At 41.0% G+C, this 22,380-nt stretch overlaps 2 protein-coding genes across 6 annotated transcripts in view; one reads left to right on the top strand and one right to left on the bottom strand.

Moving 5' to 3' along the window:
• Nucleotides 1-111: 111 nt before the first annotated feature.
• On the top strand, nucleotides 112-9,420 carry AKTIP (AKT interacting protein). 4 transcript variants are annotated; one of them, XM_065925347.1, is made up of 10 exons: nucleotides 112-240; nucleotides 2,684-2,797; nucleotides 3,975-4,180; nucleotides 6,249-6,313; nucleotides 6,398-6,498; nucleotides 6,991-7,079; nucleotides 7,157-7,255; nucleotides 7,359-7,466; nucleotides 8,399-8,459; nucleotides 8,625-9,420. In XM_065925347.1, exons 2-10 carry the CDS (start codon nucleotides 2,756-2,758, stop codon nucleotides 8,730-8,732), a joined length of 879 nt encoding a protein of 292 aa, XP_065781419.1. In that variant the 5' UTR covers nucleotides 112-240; nucleotides 2,684-2,755; the 3' UTR covers nucleotides 8,733-9,420. The 4 variants fall into 4 exon arrangements, with proteins under 4 accessions (XP_065781419.1, XP_065781416.1, XP_065781418.1 ...); XM_065925344.1 differs by having other exon boundaries at nucleotides 8,622-9,420; XM_065925346.1 differs by having other exon boundaries at nucleotides 178-263; nucleotides 8,622-9,420.
• A 55-nt stretch (nucleotides 9,421-9,475) lies between these two features.
• Nucleotides 9,476-22,380, bottom strand: part of RBL2 (RB transcriptional corepressor like 2) — a 43,702-nt gene continuing 30,797 nt past the window's right edge. Inside the window, exons 16-23 of one of the 2 annotated variants that reach the window (XM_065925343.1) lie at nucleotides 22,047-22,324; nucleotides 21,778-21,954; nucleotides 16,126-16,197; nucleotides 15,335-15,440; nucleotides 14,322-14,527; nucleotides 13,547-13,711; nucleotides 10,766-10,937; nucleotides 9,476-10,615 (exon numbers count right to left, since the gene is read on the bottom strand). In XM_065925343.1, coding sequence (XP_065781415.1) covers nucleotides 10,767-10,937; nucleotides 13,547-13,711; nucleotides 14,322-14,527; nucleotides 15,335-15,440; nucleotides 16,126-16,197; nucleotides 21,778-21,954; nucleotides 22,047-22,324 — 1,175 coding nt within the window. In that variant the 3' untranslated portion in view covers nucleotides 9,476-10,615; nucleotide 10,766. Of the gene's footprint in view, nucleotides 10,938-13,546; nucleotides 13,712-14,321; nucleotides 14,528-15,334; nucleotides 15,441-16,125; nucleotides 16,198-21,777; nucleotides 21,955-22,046; nucleotides 22,325-22,380 lie in introns of both variants that reach the window. The other variant, XM_065925342.1, reaches the window with a different exon arrangement.

The following is a 22,380-nucleotide window of genomic DNA, read 5'->3' as shown; positions in this document are numbered from 1 at the left end:
ACCGCCCCAACGCCCCCGGAAGAACGTCTTTGACCGACAGGTATAGGAACCACTCTGCGCCGCGAGGCTGGGCGGAAGCATCCGGGTCCTGGGGCTGGGGCTGCGGGGCGGAGCCGGAGGCTGAGAACAGGGCAGGGCGGGGCGGAGAGTAGGCAGGGGCTGGGCTGGCGCTGCGGCCAGAGATGCTGTGGGACTGCGACGGCGCTCGGCCGCTGGGAGCACTGCATTGAAAACACCGAGGTGAGGAGCGCTGCCAGGCTGTGGTAGGTGCGCGAGGGCCGTGGAGTCCTCAGACCCGGGCCGCCAGCGTCCTCAGGCCCGGCATTTGTGTGCTCTGCCGGGGGTTCTAGACTGGAGCGACGGCGGCCGCGCTGGGACACGGGGGCGGGGCCGGGCACCTGTCCGCGTTTGCAGGCACCTGCTGCGCAGGCGGGCGCCGACCCCGGGGCCTGGCCCTGGGGGCTGACCGGGAGCCGGACCGGACCGGCCTGAGGAGGGGAGGCGGGCCGAGCTGGCTGTCCCAGTCCGGGGCCTTCCTTCCTCGCCCGGCTCCCTCTCTGCTTCCAGCTTGAGGGTAGCGTCCGAGGACCGCAGCCCCCTCACCCGAGGGTCTCGGGGCCCGGGGCCGGCCTCGAGCTAGCAGCGAGGTCAGGGTTTGGCTCCTGCCTTGCATCATCCCGAGACAGGTTTGTCCAGATTCCCTACGTGCGCGGAGATGGGTTTACGCCCCGGGCGAGGGTGCCGGTCCCGGCTGACCCTAGAGATCCGGGGCCGAGGCAGTTTTCATCTTTTCCCTGGGTCCTGCTCTGTCACCTCTTAACGTGTGATTTAAGCCTGTTCGGGGTGATGTGCCTGTTTAGGCATAGGAGGTAAGCACCGCCCGTCTCAAGTTTTGGCTCAGTACACGTGCGGATAATTCGTATAGGGCTAACCTACGACTTCTCAGCTGTATGATATTAAGAGACAGTCTTTTGTTGTTTGTACGACCAGATCAGCAGATATTTTAAATTGTTTCGGAATGACTAGGACCTGTCCTGTTTTCTTCTATCGATGGCACATCTGTTGGAAAAATGCTGTACCTGCCCAGTAGACATCTGTTAAATGATGTAGTTACTCCTGAAAAGCGTGCTGCAGTTTCTCTAGGTGATTATGTCGTTGTTGGAAACAAAGACAGTAGTAGACAATACCTCCTTCTTAAAGGCAGGAGGAACCTGGGGGTAAGTTTGATTAACATTTGATTCTTAAAGGCAGAGTCATAGAAGTACTCGGTATTAGACTTGGAAGAGACCTGTATTACAGGTGAGTAATCCACCCCAGTCAATTTACTTGGTGGTGAGCATTGTGTCCCAGGGGAACAGAATTCCCCTGTCAAATCAGGTTTGACCTAGATGACGGTTGGGTGCTGCCCATTACTCTGTATCTGAAAACCATGTTGTTTTCATTTGCGCCAAACAGGGATATTTACCCCCACTACAGGTTTGGTGCCCTGCCATTTTGGCTTGTATAATAGTCACAGGTTTGCAGAGACCTCTCAGCAATAAGTTGCTGCTTACTGGGTTTAAGTCATTAGGTTAAGTGGAAGAACCAGAACCCACATTCTTTTGATTTAATTATTGGGCGACACTGTATCTTGGAAAGCAGGACAGCAGTAATGGGCACTGGCAGGATAAGAGACCCACCTGTGTATGTCACGGGCTCGGGAGAAAACACATTTTTGCTGAATGGGGACATTTGGCACATCCTACTGTAATGACTTGCTTATAAATCTGGTAAAATACTGTTGAAGTTCTGACCCTTGCCACCTTCAGCCTTTTGATTGGTGCAAGTAGGAATCGAGCAGAGCTCTGTTTTAAACATGACCGAGCCTGGGGGAATGTCACCAGAGCAGACAAGCTGCTGTCCTTACAGCTCCGCTTGCTGCTTCTCCCTTGTATTGTTAGTAAATGACCCACTGACTTTGTGACCTTTGAGACAGGGTTTCTTATCCACTTCATGATGCTTTGGTGGAAGATGTGTGTGAAAGGTCTCTTTGGCCCTCTTCTGTTGCGTTTGTACATATTGCTTGGCAGTTCCTTCAATGCATAATTCTGCTGTTTCCAGGATTGAAACAGTTGAAAAGATCAGGTTTTTCTGTGTGTGTATGTGGATGGTCCCAATGGGATCCAGTCTCTGTCATGCTTTGTTTTTGGTTGCCAGTTTTACTGGAAAGAATCATTCTGTGTTTAAGACACGCTTAAATCAGCTCCCGTGGATCTTCAGTCCCCGTAACCCTGAGAACTATGCTAGACCTTTTGTGTCTGTGGGTACAGTGCATTCAGAACCTGGCTTTCCCAGCAGTCGGATGCCTAGATATTCTGCTAGTAGCAACTGTTTAGTTCATATCTTCTGCACTGCTGGCACCAGAGCTGAACTGTGTCACTGAATATTCTGAATCCTGGCCAAAGACTCAGTACACAGATTCCTGTCGGCATTTAAAGATGGGAAAGAAATTGGAGTCAGAAGAGGGAGGGGGTGTAGAAGGAAACTATTTCTGAAGACTTTCTCCCCTAGGTTTTTATAACTGCATATTATATAACATTCTATTGTATTTCTGTTTAGAGGTTCAGATTTAGCTCTTAACTATTTCAGAAGTCTTTAACTGTTGGTATCAGTATGTTTCTCTGTTTTCCCGTCTCATTTTAAGGTGAAGTGAATTCTGAGGACAAAAGAATTTGATGACACAGACCACTGAACTTCTTTGTTGGGAGCACACGTTATGAACCCTTTCTGGAGCATGTCTACAAGCTCTGTACGCAAAGTAGGTATCGTTGATGAACTTAGGGAGGAAACCTGTTTGGGTCAAAACGGAGGCCAGAATAATCCATATTAAGATTGCCTGTCGTCTTAGCAGAATTAACTTTGGTTTTCTAGTTTAGGTTTTATTTTTGAGAAATAATTATTTCCTTGATTTAAGTCAGCTTCTGAGACCGAGATCACATCTCAGAAACCATTCTGGTAATCAAAATTCTGTTATTTTGACTTAGGTTATATTCACACATGATGAAATTTGTGACACATATTGTAGGTAGTTTTCCTACAGACTTCAAGATTTCATGATTAGCGAAGTTGTGGGAAAGGCCAGTCCAATTGGTCAAGTCAGACTCGAGAGCACTGGTTTAATTTATCTAACTAAAATATCTTGTAAAATATGTTTTAGGGAAGCTTAAACTATGCAAACAAAAAGAAAATGTCACCCATAATTCCATGTCTAAGAGAATACCCTAGTAATCTTTCTTTTTTTTTTTCTGTACCTGATACTGTGTACATTTTTAATACAGCTGATGATACAGCCTCTGACGGTCCTGGAGCCAAGGAAATACCTGTGGGGTGGTAGTTTAGTCTCTGAATCATTTAGGCCTTTGTCTTTGACTAAGAATGACAGTTTATACTAATGATAGTCCAAATGTAAAAACATACCAGTTAGGGACCAGATCAAAATCAGACCCATGTGAGTGAGAGAAGAGGTTCATCCTTTGTTTCTAACCAAAGCGCTGACATCAGGGAGTGACTAATTGCAGTCATTACACTATTTGTTTTGAGATGCTTAGCACCTAACTTTCTACATCTACGTGCCAGGGCACCTTTCTAATCTGGTATAATTGTGTAGTAACTCCTTGCCCTCTTTCTGGAGCCTTGAAGAGAAACCCTTTCTTTTTCTGTTTCATGTAAATCCTGTAAACATTGGCTTTATTGTCTTTATAGGATACAGCTGATGAATGAGTTTTTCTAATGGTTTAGTCTTGCATCAGCTTGATTCTGCTGTCTATAATAGCTTGCCCACTCAATAGACTTCCAGGTCATCTCGACCACGATGCTAGAAGGTCCCTGTAAGAGAGTCATACTAGCTTTTCAGTCAAGGACTGAAGGACAGCACATATAGCCTTGTGATTTAAGAATCATCCTAACAAATGTTCTCACCACTTCGTCTTGAATAGCGGTCTGATGGTGAAGAGAAGACATTAACAGTGGATGTGAAAACCAGTCCTCCACGCACCGCTCCAAAGAAACAGCTGCCTTCTATTCCCAAAAATGCTTTGCCCATAACTAAGCCTACATCTCCTGCCCCAGCAACACAGTCAACAAATGGCACGCATGCTTCCTACGGACCTTTCTACCTGGAATACTCCCTTCTTGCAGAATTGTAAGTTCTGAAACTGCCCGGTTAAATTTTGAATGACCCTTAAAGGTGAAGAATGAAATTTATTCTGATGGACTCAGTAAACGGCAGCCCTTTAATCTTGACGGTCAAACCCATCCCCCTTCAGTGTGAGCCTTAACGTGTATAAGATGGAATCTGATGCTGGCAATGTAATCTTTCTTCACCAAGGCCTCAGTGGTGGTATATAAATATCTGCTTCTAAAAGTAACTGTTCTTACTGAGAGCTTGGGTAAGTAAGATTCAAAGATAAATATGTGCTTTAATTTCTATGTCTGTTTTGAAAAGCAAGAGGAGGTAGAAACTGAGATTTATTAAGCATCCAGGAACTTAATTTTGGTCTACCTTTATATGAGGTGGGGAATTCACCCCCTGAAGAGGTGGTTGTAGAGGGCAGGACGGTTGGAGAGTGGCAATCTATTCAGTCTTGGGTCAGATGCAGCTGGAGGCTGGTGCTTCATTCTGGTGATCACCCTTATGAGGCATCCTGACAGACTGAGAGGCCAGTCCCAGGAGGCGGAGGTCAGGAAGCCTGACCTTGGGAGTCAACAATTGAAGGAACAGGAACCGCTAACTTGGAGAAAACTTAGAAAGTACTTATTGAAGCTGTCTTCATATATTTGAAGGCCCATCAACTAGAGGATTTGAGTTATTCTGTAGGACCCCCAAAGGCAGAAGTAGACAATTGAGAAGTTTTAAAAGATCTGGGCTCCATCTAAGAACTTGACTACTCACATAAGTCACAAATTGGACCGAGGTTGTACCTATCCATAGATTGTGAGGAGATGGGCACCTCTGCATAGTCTGGTAGTAATGAAACAGCGCTTGGCCCGTCAGAGGGGCTCAAGCAGTGAGTGAGTGCAGATGGCATTTTATTTGGTCATTTGTTATATGGGCAGCAAGTTTGGAGAATTAGGTCTGAGTTTCAGTCATGTAAAAATGCCTTTGCCCATGAAGCTGTTTCAAAAGCACCCTCCAGTGCCCCCTTTCTTTACTCGTGTTGTAATGGTCAGAGGGTCTGAGGCCCCCGTGCGAATGGCTGAGCGTGAGCTGCTAACTTTACAATGGATGCCTGTATTTGAGGCGAGGCAGGGCAGGCTTCTATTGTGGTGTTAAATCTGCTGTATTAGGCCACGAAATCTGCCTTTCTGGCAAAGCTCTGTAGGAGATACATCTGCCATCCATGCTGCTGTTGATGTGCTGAATTGTAGTGATTTGAAAATGGAACAACTACTTTAAAATGATTGAAAAATAAGTGTGGTAGCAAATAGGTAAAATGTCAACTGAGATCTAATAAGTTATTCCTCAGTAAAACTGAGGTTTGGCAGGTTAATGTATTTTAAGGCCCTCAGTTCTTTCCTAGGTCTGGTCACAGCGTTACTTGTACAGGCTCATGGCTCAGCCGCAGGGAGCAGAGCAGAACGACCAGGTCCCAGAAGAGCCAGCGCAGCCTGTCTTCCTCGTCTCAGCTCCCGCCGGCTCCCACGCCAAGGCCTGCAGAGTTCAAGGGCCTGAGTTGGGGGTGAATTCAGGAGCAGAGTATAGTCAGATGCTGCCCATTGACACTTAAAATGACCCCCAAGTGAGGGAAATCCCGTGGAATTTTAATGTCTTAATTACCTAAAATTGGACCTTCAAAGAGCTTTTGAATGTGTGTGGGTAAGATCTGTTGTCTGTGGTCACAAAAGCGATAACGTTACAAATAACTCTCACTGATCTAAAACTTGATGTCCAGCATTAACTATACAGGTTGGCTGCCAAGATAATGTTTTGGGGAAGCTGATTTCTGGGAGGAAACGTGACTGTGACTCCCTGCTTGGCTTTCGTTTCTTAACCTGGGGCCCTTTTCTGGCTGTGCTGCTCTGCGCGTATGTCATGAAGCCAGTAGACAGACAGCAGTTAGGGCCAGGTGAGCGATTGTGCTGACTCCGTCTGTGTGGTCAGGGCATCGGCTGCCCTTTGAGGGACTGTTCCCTCTTTACAGAATGTGGGTGGCTTGGTCTGTATGTGTCCTTTACATTCCTGCGGTCTCACTATTCTGCTTCTGTTTCAGTACCTTGGTTGTGAAGCAGAAGTTACCAGGTGTCTACGTGCAGCCGTCTTATCGATCTGCATTAAGTAAGAAGCATTCGCTGTTTTTATAGCATGTTTGATTCCGCTGACGCAGACTTAGCCCTTAAGTGTTTCTGTTCTGTCCTGCAGTGTGGTTTGGAGTAATATTCATACGGCATGGACTTTATCAAGATGGCGTATTTAAGTTTACAGTTTACATCCCTGATAACTACCCGGATGGTGACTGTCCCGTAAGTGGGGGATACGCTCTGGCTTCACTGCGTGGTCAGTGAGGAGGGCTTAACGGGGCTTTCAGAATGTCTTGGTTCTTTTCTGGACCTAATCACTTTCATGATTTCGGTTTCCCAGGATGTTCTGTCTACCGTGTAGTCCTTTGAGGGATTTTGTTGCTTTGTTCCATCTTTGGCCTGCGGGCCTCTGCCTTCAGCCTTGTTTCTCTCTCTGTGCAGGGTGTGCCTGTGAGGCTGGAGGCTGTGGTGGAGCACTGGCCACGTGAGTGGCGAGTGCTCTGCTGTGGTGGGGAGAGCGACTTTCCCTTTGCGTCTTTGCAAAATTTACTTTGACAGGAAAACGGTGGAAGTACTCAAGTGTCCCTCTCAAGGCAGCTCTTTGACTTTAAGCAACAAGACTGCCTTGTCCTGAAGCTCCTTTTACAACGTCTGTGTGTGGGTTTAACAAGCTCCACTGCTTCCATTAAAGGCAGTGTCCTTCTCTCACTGTAGCGTTTGGTGTTTGATATTCCCGTCTTTCACCCGCTAGTGGATCCCACCTCGGGTGAACTGGATGTGAAGAGAGCATTTGCAAAATGGAGGTTAGTAAATAAAGTTTCTTGTGGTGATGTAAGCCAGCAAGGGGAAGCCTTAGTCACCCCGCTGTGTTTCCCTTTAGGCGGAACCATAATCACATTTGGCAAGTACTGATGTACGCAAGGAGAGTCTTCTACAAGATTGATACAGCAAGCCCCTTAAACCCAGAGGCTGCAGTACTGTATGTTTCTCTGCTTTGTCATTTAAGATACGTTTAAGATACATTTGAAAAGACAGTGAAGGAGATCATGTTGGTAACCTCTTGATTTAAACTTTTGACACAGGTACGAGAAAGATATTCAGCTTTTTAAAAGTAAAGTGGTTGACAGCGTTAAGGTGTGCACTGCTCGCTTGTTTGACCAACCTAAAATAGAAGACCCCTATGCAATTAGGTGAGTGGTACATTATCCAGATAAGCCGCACTTGTACTGGGCTTCTGTTTTCCAGGTGGCCTTAGAATGGGGATTTAAAAGGAAAGTGAGCCATCTGCTAGCCTACAACCTTTCTAACTTGACTTCTGCCTTACATGTATGACACTGGCCAGGAGCAAGCTATTGAGTGACTGGTTTCTCAGAGATCCTGGTAATGTGCTCACTCAAGCGTCAGGACTTTTCCTTCCAATTGGAGCCCCTCTTAAATGGTCATTACCCCATCAACCTACAGATTTGGTGAAAGGAGGGAAACTGATCAGTGTGAGTGAACAGTCTGAATCATGGGTTCCCCAAGCACAGTTAGCGTGTGTTGGGAAAGAGTGTCTGCAAGTGTTGAGAGCTGACGTGACTTAGCTCTTGGGCAGCATGGGTGTTGCTGGGAGAGAGGAGCGTAGTGTAGTGTTAAGAGCTTGGGCTCTGCAGTTAAGACTGGGTGACATTTGCACTTAATTGGCTTTGGAGATCCTGAGCAGTTACTTAATTTTACTGTACCTTGCTTTCTTTGTCTGTAATAGGACATCAGGGGTGGTTGCAAGGCTTATGTGAGCTAACCCAGGAAAAGTGCTCTCTAAGGGATAATTACGTAAGAAAATCATTTAGGTAATGTCTGAAACTTACATACTGCCGACTGATTAAGACTGTTCCTTGTTAAGTTCTGTTTGGGGAGCAGGCTTAAAAATGGACATTAGGGACTTCCCTGGTGGTCCAGTGGCTAAGGCTCCATGCTCCCAATGCAGGGGGCCCGGGGTTCAATCCCTGGTCAGGGAAGTGGATCCCACATGTTGCAACTAAGACCCAACACAAAGAAATAAATAAAAACAAATATTTTTTTAAAAAAAAAAAAGGACATTAAATTTAGTGAGCCGCTCTTTAGTGTTTCTCTCTTCCTTCAGCTTTTCTCCATGGAATCCTTCTGTCCATGATGAAGCCAGAGAGAAGATGCTGACTCAGAAAGTAAGTAAATGACCATTTTAGAAATAGGTAACTTGCCATTTCCTTTCTAAAGTGTCTTCACTGGTGACCATTGAGTGCATACAGTGACTTTTGGGGAGACGGACTGGTATAGTGCTGAAGTCTCCTTATTGGTCTGTAATGTCTGTTTTTTATTGTGCCTAGAAGAAGCCTGAAGAACAGCACAATAAAAGTGTTCATGTCGCTGGCCTGTCATGGGTGAAGCCTGGCTCAGTACAGCCTTTCAGTAAAGAAGAGAAAACTGTAGCGACTTAAGAGCTGGTGAATCGGGTGCACCACGCACTTTCCTACTGAACTTCGGCTCGTAAGGCTGACCAATGCGAAGGACCGCCTGCAGAGTAAAGCGTTGTGAACAGTGGCTGACGTCGGTGTTGTTCATGTGTGCTTAGCTTCTAACCGCACGTTCTGGAAACCTCTCTTTACGTGATGCATTACTTCTGTCAGGAGTGTCTTTAAGGTGGTTATCTAGTTCAGTACTCCAAATTATTGGGGACCTTGAAGCTTACATATTTTTTTGAATATAATGCTAAAGGTAAGTTGCATTCATTTAAACTAATGAAGTAAGCAAAGTTCAACACTATAATGATTTTTTAATTGGTGGTTTCAGTTGTACATATGTTAGGGTGCAGAGATGAAAGGATAGAGAGAGCAGTTTCCATAGCTTATTAGCACTTTTAAGTGGAGGAGCAGTTGAATGAATGAACCTCAGTCTTCAGCTTACTGTGTTACTGATATACAAACTGCTGTCACTGAGGGACATACTAGGAGAGTGAGAGGAAACCAGAACACTTGTTCTTAGGTGTGTTTTTTTTTTTTTTTAAAGCAAATTACTGTATTTTTATGGCAGGAGGGAGAAAAAGTGTTAAAACGGTTTCTAATGAAGTCAGATTTAAATGATGAATGACTAGTGTGTTTTGTAGAGACAATAAATCAATGAATGATTGTTCTTTGTCATTTATGCAGGAAACTAAATACCCTTTTCTCAATATAAACAAAGATTAATTTATAAATGCTTTATTGAAAAATACACTTATTTTCATATAAAATTACAGTAGCAGTATCTTGAGAGGTTTTATAAATATTTTTGCAGAACACTATTCTAATTGAACAGTGTAAGTTCCATATTTCTTTCAGAGCAATATGAAGTTACCTAGTAACTTTGTTTATACTGATTCAATTTACAATTGAACTTTCTCCCTAATAAGATTATTCATTCAACTTTAAAACTGCTGGAACAATAGTGATTAATAAAGGTATATATAGATAATTCAGTAGCTGTTAAATTAACATTTTCTAATCTGTATAAATGGTACTGTGTACTAATAAAAACCTAAAATTCTCCAATCTATTTTTTTAAAACTTCCAGGAACACACCCAAAGATATTTAAAAATACCACCTTAATAAAGAGATGTCTTTTTGGATAACTACCTCCTAAAGGAAGAGGTCATAATTTTTCATAATAATCCTCTTAATTCAACTTGATTTAAAATCTTTACTTAGCCAGCTGATCCCTATCAATAAAAATGGAGAATTTCAAACACATGCCCAAAAGGTACCTACTGGGGCTTTAACAATTTTAAAAAAGTACAAAAGCATCAAAGAAGATATTAAGCCTAGAAGTTTTGTACTTAATAAAGTTCACATTGTAGAAAGTGCCATCGCAAATATACAGCAAAATCTGGGTTACAAAATCATGCTTTTTACAGCCCTAAAGTGCCACTTCTTATACAAGTTCACTCACACATTGCACACCAAAGACTTGTCACACTGCACCACACCTACTGGGGTAGGGAAGAATTACACAAAGGAAACGGGAGACTTGGACTGGTTATCTAGGACCTCCAAATCTGGGCGCTTTCCCAATTTGTTACCTTTTAGGAATGCAGAAATCTCACACTCCTACCAAGTGTTTTAGGACGAAATGCCAAGTTTTGCTTTTCATGAGGGCCAGGGCTGACCACAAAACAGGAATGAACTGAAATATGGCTCCTCTGCTGGAACATGTTAACAGAGACCTCTTCTAAACATGAGTACGCTTCGTTCTCTGCAGTACTTGTATTGTAATACTTGGAATAGCTTTGCCAAAGAGTTAAAAAATCCAACTGGGTTGGATTCTAGGCAGCCTTGATGGCAAGCACTGCAAGGTAGGAAAAAAGGCAGTTGGGTAAGTAAAAGTACCATAAGGATACTGGAAGGATTCAGGAAAAGAGCCCCATAATCTAGCATGCGTTAAATGCTGCTGCTAAACAGAGTTTGTGAAGAGACAGTTTCAATACAACGGACTAACCTCAATGGGAACCTCGGTCATTAGCTACATCTTGGAGACGACGTAATAAGGCAGAATGATTTTCCGGGCAAATTCTTTTTGCAGGTGATTCACTTCCATCTTCCAAAAGAATCCCTCTCTTTTTGGTTGGAGTTTCTCCTGTCCGTATCATACTGTTAATTTCTCTCAGTCTCTGGTGGCAGAGGTAAAGATAGATACAAAAAGTGTTAAAATTCTAATACACACAGTTCAGTGTTGCATCAAAGAACCTCAAAATAGTTAAGCAGTTTACTTTGAAGAGTTTGAACATCTTTATAAAGGAAAGAACCAGCAAATTTTACATCCTTCTGGTTTCACTTCTAGCTAGCTGACAGTGATGACTGACTGGGATAGAGGCAGTATTTCTGTTTTTTTAACACGCTCCAGAGGTGATTTTGATATACACTTTAACAATATAAAAGTTCACAAATCTGATTCTTTTTTACAAAAGTTACAGAGCATCACATTGCTATGCCATATTTAATCAATTTTATACATTTCCATTTTCCTTTTTAAAGTAACATGACTTTATATAGTATTATGTCCCCTTTTCCCCCAGTTTAGTGTTACTCATTTTAGCAGCCATGGACTTTCATAGGAGAGGTCTTAATTCCCTGGTAGGTAATTCATAAGTATAATATAGAATTCTAGAATGTATTATACATCTTCCTCGGGAGAACTGAGGAAAGTCAGGCAAATTTATTTTCTGCATGCTCTGGTTCACGTGAGGAACCTGGAGTGAGAAGAATATTGCCATGGGGCTAGAAAGACCAGATCTATGTATAGGTGCCTTCAGCACGAAGTTTCCCCAGAGTCCCAAAAGTCAGCTGTTCCATTATCTTCGGATAATTTTTTTTTCATGTGCCACTGATTTCATTGTCCATGCTTCCTAGTAGAAAGCGTACTGACCAGATTTTACGTGCATTTGTTTTAGGAGATGTCAAACATGGGAACGGAAAAGCATATATAGTGAACCTTCACATGACCATCACCCTACTTCAGCAATGTTGGCCAGTCTTATTTGATCTATACCTTCACTTCTCATCTCTCAGATGTTTTAAAGCAAATCCTATTTATTTATTTTTTATTCTTAAATAATAGGCTTTTCTGAGGTTTAAAATAAAACCACCACAGTTTTCTATAATCAGTATATGCACCTTCTCAAATTTTAACCATTTTAAGCAAGCTTTCCTCTTTCTCTCCTACTCTCTTGCCTCCCTAAAAGTCTGCTCTGCTTCCTAGTCTCCCACTTGCTTGAATATTCTTAAATTGTTAACTATACACTAATTGTACAAGTGGTATTTGTATAATGTATATACATTATATTTTGTATCTATTGTGCAAGTATAATTGTGTGCCTTACTATATACTAACAATATAGATTAATAACACATTAGTATATCTAATTTATATACAGTACACTGTTTTATACACCATAATTTATATAATATGTACATGACAGTTTAAAAATGAATACTTATTCTCCCCCAGATTCATACAGAATATGCCTTCTTGTCCTCACCCAATCCCTAAGGACACTTACTGTTACCATTCATTCACTGAACAGATCAGGCTACTGTGTAGCTTTCTGCTCTTTTTTCTAGGAAGGCATGCATTAGAAATGTAATGTTCATTAAGTAGGGTTTCAAAAAAATTAAAATGGTATATTATGTACTGTTCAGTCCACGTTATATCTTACGCCTTCTCATATCAGTATATATGGATCACATATCTAACTGCTGCATAGTATTCTGTGGTAATCTGTATCGTAGTTTAATCCAGTGTTAACAATTCCTGCGTTTTAGCTGGGGTATTTAGACCACCTGTATTTCCTTGCTCTTTGTTTGTTGTCTTCCTTTTTTGGCTTTCTTTTGAATTGAATAGTCCTATTCCAGTTTACTTTTCTGTTTAACTTTTTAATCCGTTTGCAACTTAATTTGGCGTGGGATGAAAGTCTACTAACAGGGAACCAGCAGAGCAGCCCTCCCCTGCCATCTGCCTGTCACCCGTCTCCTCATGGCACTGACAGTGTGTGTTTTAGGGATCTGTGCATGTGCTTCTCCTGGGCCATTTGTTCTCTCTCTGTGTTTTCTGACCAGTCTTTATAAATGTAAGTGTCCCTTAAGGGCCTCTGAGATCTAGCTGCCTCCTTAACAGTGAGTAACATGTGAGTCCTGGAGCTCTAGCCTTACTGCTTCAAGGACTTTGTTTCCCTCTCTTGTCCACTTCATCCTGGATGCCCTTCCTTCCACACCTCAGCAGCCTCCTAATTTTTCATCCGTTAAGGCTTGACTCAAGCTTCCCTACCCACTGCAGACTGAGGCAGATGCTACCACTTAAATTGGTGCTAATGTGCATACCGTTATAAAATGCCCATTTCTCCTCTTAGGCTAAGAATTCAAAGGACAGAGACAGTTCCTGTCCCAGACGCAGGTACTGAGTAATCCATCAAGGGATCTGGGTTTTCTCTCCCTAACAGAAATGTGGAATTTTAAAGTTTTAAAATAAAAAATAAATAAAATTCCAGATTTATAGCAGAATGTTCAAATGCACAAATAGGAAAAGAGAGGGATGAAAATCCAAACCCCTTACCCTGTTTCCAACTTGAAAGTTCTCCCATAAACCCTTGTTTTCTGCTGCTGTGGGGCTACTGGTCACTCTTCCTTGGCAGATCCCATCGTGTGCGTGTTGAAGGTTTCCCAACAACCCTTAGAATCCTAAGTATGTGGGGCTGGTAAAGGCCAAACTTTACATTAGGCTCACCTTTGAAGGACTGTTGCTGAAGTAGTAGAAAATCTTTTCTCGAGGAGAAAGCATCGCTTCATTTTTATGTGGGGAAATGTAGACAGGATGGTTCTGAGACAACTGTATTCGGCGAGGAGAGCCCGTTCTTACAAATGGATAAGGAGAGAGTGGAGGAGCATCCATCTGTGTAAAAAAAATACTCTACGGTAAACAAAATTCCTAACCAGTTACTTTTTTGGGAAAATGGTTATTCTTGCTGAATCATTAAAGAGGAATAATAAACCAAATGCTTTATGAATGGTAGATAGTGATGTATTCGCAGCAAAAATTAAACCTAAAGAAAACCATACAATAGGAATCGGTTTAGTGCTTTCTTTATGCCACTGTTTTAACCATTTTTAATACATCATGTCATTTAATCCTCACAACAACCCTATAAGCAAAGGACTACTTGTATTCCCATTTTATATACAAGGAAACAAAAGGCACAGAGAAAGTTAAATAATTTGCAAGGTCACCAGAGCTGGCAAGTTTTGGGTAATTTGAACTTATGCCCTCCGTCTCATATGACTGTACTTTGCAGGGAATCCAAATACAATCTTGTTTAATACTTTACAACAGTAGAAGTTATGTTCATTAAACAAATTATTTCTGTTAAAAGACTTTCTCAGTTTTACTTAGCAAAAGAATTATTTGTCAAGCTGCTTTACACAGAAGCAGCTCAAAAACAAGTGATTTCTCATTCTTCGCATGTGAAAAAAAAAAAGTATGAAATAACACTCCTCAAACTTACTGCATTTGCCTGTGAGTACTTCATGGCAAACGTTTTAATCTGTTTGATATAGATGTTGTTGTAGAACTGGATGAGGTCTCCTCTCTCTTCCTCCTCCACATCACTGTTGGCCCCCGTGAGGCGAGTCGGGGTCGGCGGGGCGCTGCTCGGCTGTGGGACTGGCAGGGTGCTGCTGGACCTCATGACGGGACTGGAGTCTCTGCTGGCTGCCGGGTGGGATGGAAGGTGTTAAACAGGGAGGCTTTTAGAAAGAAAACTCCGGAAGAGGAGGGTAGACAGCTACCCGCTCCACTTGCTAAATGGCAGCAGATGGGCCCTCTACACCGAGGAGCAAAGTGCAGATGAGGCATTTAGCACTAACTGTGTGTGTGTGTGTTCAGTCGTGTCTGACTCTGACAGTCCATGGACTGTAGCCCACCAGGCTCCTCTCTTCATGGGATTATCCCAGCAAGAATACTTGAGCAGGTTGCCATGCTCCAGGGGATCTTCCCACCCCAAGGATTGAACCCGCATCTCCTGCTTTCCTGCATTGGCAGGTGGATTCTTTACCACTGAGCTACCTGGGGAGCCCCACTAACTTTACTATCATGCTGCTAATGTAGCAAGGGCTTCATTAATTGACACCAAGTATTCATTAGTTGTAGCAAGTATTCATTAATTGACACCAGTTTTCTAGGACCGAGCCCTGCATTAAGTAGTATAAACCAGCAATAAAGGATGGTATTTCCATAGCATGGTTTCTGTTGACATGCCACATTTTTCTGGAACTCAGGTCAACAAATGCCTGTCTTCTCTAACCTTTTTTAGTACCTCTAGAGAAAAATGTTATGCACAATGTGTCTCAAAACCATGGAATAAAGGACAACTTTGCTACTAAATTTAGAATTTATTGTTCCAACATATCTTTTGCCAGTAAACTGTTGCTGGCAAATTTAGTAATTCTTTAGTCCTAGACCTAAAAAATAAGAGAAGCTCCTTATTTAGTTGTATAAATTCATAAAGATCCCACTTACTTCTGTCTTTGTTTAGTTCTGTCGGAGAATTCTGATGGCTTCTGCTGTCACTGCTGCCAGAATTTCTTCTTCTCCTTTTCCCTTTTATCAAAACACTTCTATACACCTTTAAACAGAGCATGAGACGGCAACAGAACTATATCTATTGAACACATCCTAGACTATACAACTTTAACATGTTATTTAATTCTCACGGTTCCCTACAGTAATAGCTGTCCTACTCAGGGGAGGTTTGTAAATGCAGCCAAGATTATGTATCTTTTAAATAACATTTACAGGATTTACATCAGGGCCTGTCAGGCTTCAACTTTCAAGTGCCGCCTACAATACTACAGAGCAGCAATAATATCTAATTGTAAAATCAAGTCATTCTAAGTCAGATACAAAGATCTTACATGCCTACCTATCTCTTTGAGACAAGTATATAGCATTAAAGCTAAAATGGGTTTTAAAATTTCACTTAATGCTATTTTGGTTAAATGTGCAGCACTGTGTGTGTGCTAAACCAGACTGAATTCAAGGTGACATAGAATCCAAACAGCAGCTTCCTAATTTACATCTATCTTGTAATTATCTGGATTAAAAAGGAATCAAATATTTTACATCATTAACTTTGGGGGAAAAGAGAACTTAATCAAGATATGTGGCTGTCAATAATTAAATAAGATTAAAATAGAGTCCTATTTTTTTATCCTGGAGAAGAGGCTACAGAATCACCTGTAGTTAATTTTTTTATATGCATCAAAAAGACTTTCATCTTTATTTTCAGCCCTGAGAGAAAATGTAGTCACCTGGCTCCGGGCCTGTGGCTGAGTCCTGTAGCAACGCATAATATTCTGGAAGGACTTGTCTTCTTTTGTGACCTGGCAAAGAATAAGGATACACTGAGAGTGAATTTGACTTCTAGCATAATATAGTATGAGATGCTCCATGAACCTGCTCCCTAGTGACACTGGTGAAAACTGTACTAAAAAACAACCATTTAAAGTCTCTGGAAATGTCTCTAAAAAGTATACAACAAATGAAGAAATATATATTCAAGTAAGGCTACTAATTCAGTAACAACAGAGGGAATATGTGGTACTTGAATCAAGACCTAGAATAAACAACCATAGTGACAGAAAATTAATTAGAGGAATGAAAAACTAGATTTGAACTGGCAAAGGAAAAGTTTAACAAACCTGAGATGGAGTTGTTCACAGAACAGAGGACAGAATGAAGAAAAATTTAAAAGCGCTTCAGAGAAATGGGGCATACCATTAAGCACATAAAGGTCACATAATGGGAGTACCAGAAGGAGTGAAGCAGGAAGAAATGTTTAAAGGCTGAAACCTTCCAAATTTATTTTAAAAACATTAGTCTCAGTTCGGTTCAGTCGCTCAGTCATGTCTTGACTGCGACCCCATGGACTGCAGCTCGCGCTGGCGAGCAGCTCTCCCTGTCCATCACCAACTTCCGGAGTTTACTCAAACTCATGTCCATTGAGTCAGTGATGCCATCCAACCATCTCATCCTCTGTCATCCCCTTCTCTGCCTGCCCTCAATCTTTCTCAGCATCAGGGTCTTTTCAAATGAGTCAGTTCTTCCCATCAGGCGGCAAGTTTTGCGAGTTTCAGCTTCAGCATCAGTCCTTCCATTGAATATTCAGGGCTGATCTCCTTTAGCATGGACTGGTTGGATCTTGTAGTCCAAGGGACTCTCAAGAGTCTTCTCCAACACCACAGTTCAAAAGCATCAATTCTTCAGTGCTCAGCTTTCTTTACAGTCCAACTCTCACATCCATACATGACTACCAGAAAAACCATAGCCTTGACGAGACCTTTGTTGGCAAAGTAATGTCTGCTTTTTAATATGCTGTCTAGGTTGGTCATAACTTTCCTTCCAAGAAGTAAGTGCCTTTTAATTTCATGGCTGCAGTCACCATCTGCAGTGACTTTGGAGCCCAAAAAATTAAAGTCAGCCACTGTTTCCAGTTTCCCCATCTATTTGCCACCAGATGCCATGATCTTAGTTTTCTGAATGTCGAGTTTTAACCCAACTTTTTCACTCTCCTCTTTCACTTTCATGAAGAGGCTCTTTAGTTCTTCACTTTCTGCCATAAGGGTGGTGTCATCTGCATATCTGAGGTTATTGATATTTCTCCTGGCGATCTTGATCCCAGCTTGTGCTACATCCAGCCCAGTGTTTCTCATGATGGACTCTGCATATAAGTTAAATAAGCAGGGTGACAATATACAGACTTGAAGTACTCCTCTCCCTATTTGGAACCAGTCTGTTGTTCCCTGTCCAGTTCTGTTTTTTCCTGACGTGCACACAGATTTCTTAGGAGGCAGGTCAGGTGATCTGGTATTCCCATCTCTTTAAGAATTTTCCATAGTTTGTGGTGATCCACATAGTCAAAGGCTTTGGCATAGTCAATAAAACAGAAATAGATGTTTTTCTGGAATGTTCTTGCCTTTTCGATGATCCAATGGATGTTGGCAATTTGATCTCTGGTTCCTCCGCCTTTTCTAAAACCAGCTTGAACATCTGGAAATTCACAGTTCATGTACTGTTGAAGTCTGGCTTGGAGAATTTTGAGCATGACTTTGCTAGCGTGTGAGATGAGTGCAATTCTGCGATAGTTTGAACATTCTCTGACATTGCCTTTCTTTGGGACTGGAATGAAAACTGACCTTTTCCAGTCCTGTGGCCACTGCTGAGTTTTCCAAATTTGTTGGCATATTGAGTGCAGCACTTTCACAGCATCATCTTTTAGGATTTGAAATGGCTCAACTGGAATTCCATCACCTCCACTAGCTTTGTTCGTAGTGATGCTTCCTAAGGTCCACTTGACTTCGCATTCTAGAATTTCTGGCTCTAGGTGAGTGATCATCATGATAATACCATCATGATTATCTGAGTTGTGAAGATCTTTTTTGTATAGTTCTGTGTATTCTTGCCACTTCTTAATATCTTCTACTACTGTTAGGTCCATACCATCTCTGTCCTTTATTGTGCCCATCTTTGCATGAAATGTTCCCTTGGTATCTCTAATTTTCTTGAGGAGATCTCTAGTCTTTCCCATTCTGTTGTTTTCCTCTATTTCTTTGTACTGATCACTGATAAGGCTTTCTTATCTCTCCTGGCTGTTCTTTGGAACTCTGCCTTCAAATGGGTATATCCTTCCTTTTCTCCTTTGTTTTTTGCTTCTCTTCTTTTCACAGCTATTGGTAAGGCCTCCTCAGAGAGCCATTTTGCCTTTTTGCATTTCTTTTTCTTGGGTATGGTCTTGATCCCTGTCTCCTGTACAGTGTCACAAACCTCCATCCATAGTTCATCAAGCACTCTCATATCTAATTAGATATCATATATAATAGATATATCTAATCATATCTAGTCCTTTGAATCTATTTCTCACTTCCACTGTATAATGGTAAGGGATTTGATTTAGCTCATACCCTGATTGGTCTAGTGGTTTTCCCTACTTTCTTCAATTTAAGTCTGAAATATATCCACAAATTTTAACAAATTCCAAGTAAGACAAATGCAAAGAGCTCCATACCCAGACACATAGTAAAAAAGTTGAAAGTCAAAGAAAGGGAGAATCTTGAAGGCATCAAGAGAAAAGCAACTTTTTGCTTACTAGGAAACTCTAATAAAGTAACAGATAACTTCTCATTAGAAACTATGGAGGCTGTGAAACAGTGTACAAAGTAAAATCTAAGAATCCAGTATGTAACACAATTATCTTTCATAAGTGAAAGTGAAATGAATACAGTCTCAGCTAAAGACAGAAAACTTGCTGCCAGCAGAACCATCTTACATGAAAATACTAAAGTTCTTCAAGCTAAAAGTAAGTGACCCCACACAGTAATTCAATTACACAAGAAAAAACAAAGAGCAATGGTAAAAATAATTATGTAACTGGAATGAATATAAAATGTGTATTTCTTCTCAACTACTTTTTTTAATTGTATAAAGCAAAATATATATGTAAAGAAATGTGATGTTATATCTCAATAAAGATGGGACCAAAAAAAGGCAGAGAAAAAAAAAAAAAAAGAAAACCCTAAAGAAACCACTAGTAAAAAAAAGTTAAAAACTCAATGCTGAAATTAAAATGCCATATTAGAAAGTATTTACTGAATGCACATGAAAGCAGTGAAGGAGAGGATCTAAAAGACATGAGACATAAAAAGTAAAACGTCAGACATAAATCCAGTTACAACAATGTTAAATGTGAATGTATTAACACAATCAAAGGAAGAAACTCTTACATTAGATTAAAAAAACAGACTATATACTCTTTATACTATATACTCCATATACAAAAGACACACTTTAGGTTAAAGCAAACAGACTTAAAAGAAAAGGATGGAAAGAAGACGTATCATGCAAACAGCAACTCAAGAAAGCTGAGTGGCTATACAAAGATCACACTATAAAACAGACTTTAAAACAAAAAAATTACTAGAGATAAAGAGGGACATTTCATAATGATGAGGGGTCAATCCATTAGAAAGATCTAACAATTAAAAACATGCATACACCTAATAACAGAGCACCAAAATACATGAAGTAAAAACTGACAGAAATTAATGGAGACATAGACAATAATACTTAGAGAGTTCAGTACCCCACTGGCAATAATGGATTGATCAACTAGACAGAAGATCAACAAAGAAACAGACTTTAACACTATTAAGAAAAAACACACTATAGATGCCTTACATCTATAGATGTAACAGATATAATACCCAACAACAGAATATATATTCTTCTCAAGTGCACATTGAACACTGTCCAGGATAGACCATATGCTAGGCTACAAAACTTCAATAAATTTAAATGGACTAAAGTAACTAATACAAAGTGTGTTTTGGAACCACAATGGATTGAAACTAGAAATTAACAGAAATTTGAGAAACTCACAAATACGTGGAAATTAAACAACACACCTAGATAACCAGTAAGTCAAAAGACGTTAGAGAATGCTTTGAAATGAATGAAATAAAGACACAACATACCCTAATTTATGAGATACAGCTAAAGCAGTGCTTAGAGGGAAATCTATAGCTCTTAATGCCCATAGCAAGAAAAAAGAAAGATTAAATTACCTAACAATCCATCTTAAGACACTAAAAAAAAAAAACAGCAAACACTGCCTAGGGAATTCCCTAGTGGTTCAGTGGCTGGGACTGGGCGCTTTCACTGCCGAACGCCTGGGTTCAATCCCTGATCAGAGAACTGAGATCCCACAATCCCTGATCAGAGAACTGAGATTCCCACAGGATCCCTGTGTGGCAGCCAGGAAAACAGAACAAAAGTAAGCCTCAAGAAAGCTTGAGAAAAAGAACAAAAGCAAAAAGAGGGGAATAATAAAGATTAGAGCATATAATAATAAACCAGAAAGTGGTTTTTGACAAAATCAACAAAATTAATAAAATGTCAGCTAGACTGACCAAGGTTTTAAAAAAAGACCATTAAATTACAACTGACAAAGAATAAAAAGGACTAAATGGAATATTATAAACAACGGTGCCAACAAATTAGAAAGCCTGGAGAAAACAAATTCCTTGGAAGATACACACTACCAAAACTGATTCTAAGGAATAGACAATCTGAATAGACCCGTAACCAGGAAAAAAGAATCATTCAGCAATACACTACCCACAAAGAAAAGCATAGGCCCGAAATGTTCATTAATCAGAAGGTAAAATATGGTTAAGATAACAATACTCCTCAAACTAATCTACAGATTCAACACAATCTCTATCTGAACCCCACCTGACTTCTTTATAGCAAGAATAGACAAGTTGATTCTAAAATTCATCAAGAATGTCAAGCAATTTAGACTAGCCAAACCTTGAAGAAAAAAGTTATCGATTTTAAAACTTGGACCATTTGTTTTAAAATGCATAAGGTTATGTGAGTTTCACCTCAATAAATTATTTTAAAGAACAAAGTCAGGTAAGTGTTAATGAGAATGTGGAGAAATAAGGACCTTCATATACTATCTGTGGAACTGTAAAATGGTGTAGTGACTTTGGAAAACATTCTGGCAGTTCCTCAGTTAAATGTGGAGTTTACCACATGACCCAGCAATATGCTCCAAGGTATATACAGAAGAGAAATGAAAAAATGTCCATGCAGAAACTTATATACACATGTTCATTAGCGGCATTATTTATAATAGCCCTAAAGTAGAAATAATCTAAATGTCCATCAACTGATGAATGGATAAACAAAATATCATATATTCATACAATGGAATATCATATTCTAAAACTGACTGTGGTGCTTGTCCCACATATCTATGAATATACTAAAATCCACTGGGCTGTATATTTTAAATGGGTGAATTATTCGGTATGTGAATTTTACCTCAGTAGAGCTGTTAAAAGTGTTCTAAGAGTAAGGAAGTAGCATCTTTTTCCTTTTATATTCCTAATGATACTCACCTTTGCCATCACATAAATGGCACACATTAACAACTGGTCCAGATGTCTGTCCATCATAAGTTCAGGACACTGAATTATGGAGAATTCAAAGCAGGTCCAGATTTTTTTCCTCAGTTCATCTGAAATATCCAATTTAGCACAAAGATCCCGAAGGCGGACACCTGCTAAGTGATAAACCTAGTAGATAAACATAAATATTATATCTCAAACTTTATCTAACCCTTGTATTTCCCGAGTTCTAGACCTAGTGAGGGTACGTGAAAAATTACCTTCCTAAAGAACAGCGATAAAGAGCTGGTCTTCCTGGGTCTGATACTGCTGCTGGCTAAAGGCAGGCCTTGTTTAAGCTGTCCACCCGGGGAAATCTGTTGAATGGCCACCTGGCCAGGGACCTGCAAGGTTGTTCCTGTCACCTGTTGAGAGCTTAAGCTTCCAGCCAGGGCCTGAGCACTGAGGGGCTGGATGGAGCCGGTCACAGCTTGCGCCTGCCCCCCAACATTGACTTGGACTGGGAAGAACGTTATTCCTCCATTCTCATTGGCAATACCTACAGTTAGTGTCAAAGGAAAAAAAAGCACAAAGAAAATGTTGATAATACCAGAT

Source organism: Muntiacus reevesi, chromosome 2 (assembly GCF_963930625.1).
Source record: "Muntiacus reevesi chromosome 2, mMunRee1.1, whole genome shotgun sequence".
In the NCBI taxonomy this organism is placed as follows: domain Eukaryota; kingdom Metazoa; phylum Chordata; class Mammalia; order Artiodactyla; family Cervidae; genus Muntiacus; species Muntiacus reevesi.
The sequence above is the reverse complement of the archived record's forward strand: the minus strand, read 5'-3'. Positions and strand labels throughout refer to the sequence as shown.

What these genes read in the sequence shown, in the direction of transcription:
- AKTIP (XM_065925344.1), top strand. Translation starts at nt 2,756, where the DNA reads ATGAACCCTTTCTGGAGCATGTCTACAAGCTCTGTACGCAAA. An exon ending in TACTCCCTTCTTGCAGAATT is followed by an intron (nt 4,181 to 6,248) that starts GTAAGTTCTGAA and finishes CTTCTGTTTCAG; the next exon opens with TACCTTGGTTGTGAAGCAGA. An exon ending in AGAGCATTTGCAAAATGGAG is followed by an intron (nt 7,080 to 7,156) that starts GTTAGTAAATAA and finishes GTTTCCCTTTAG; the next exon opens with GCGGAACCATAATCACATTT.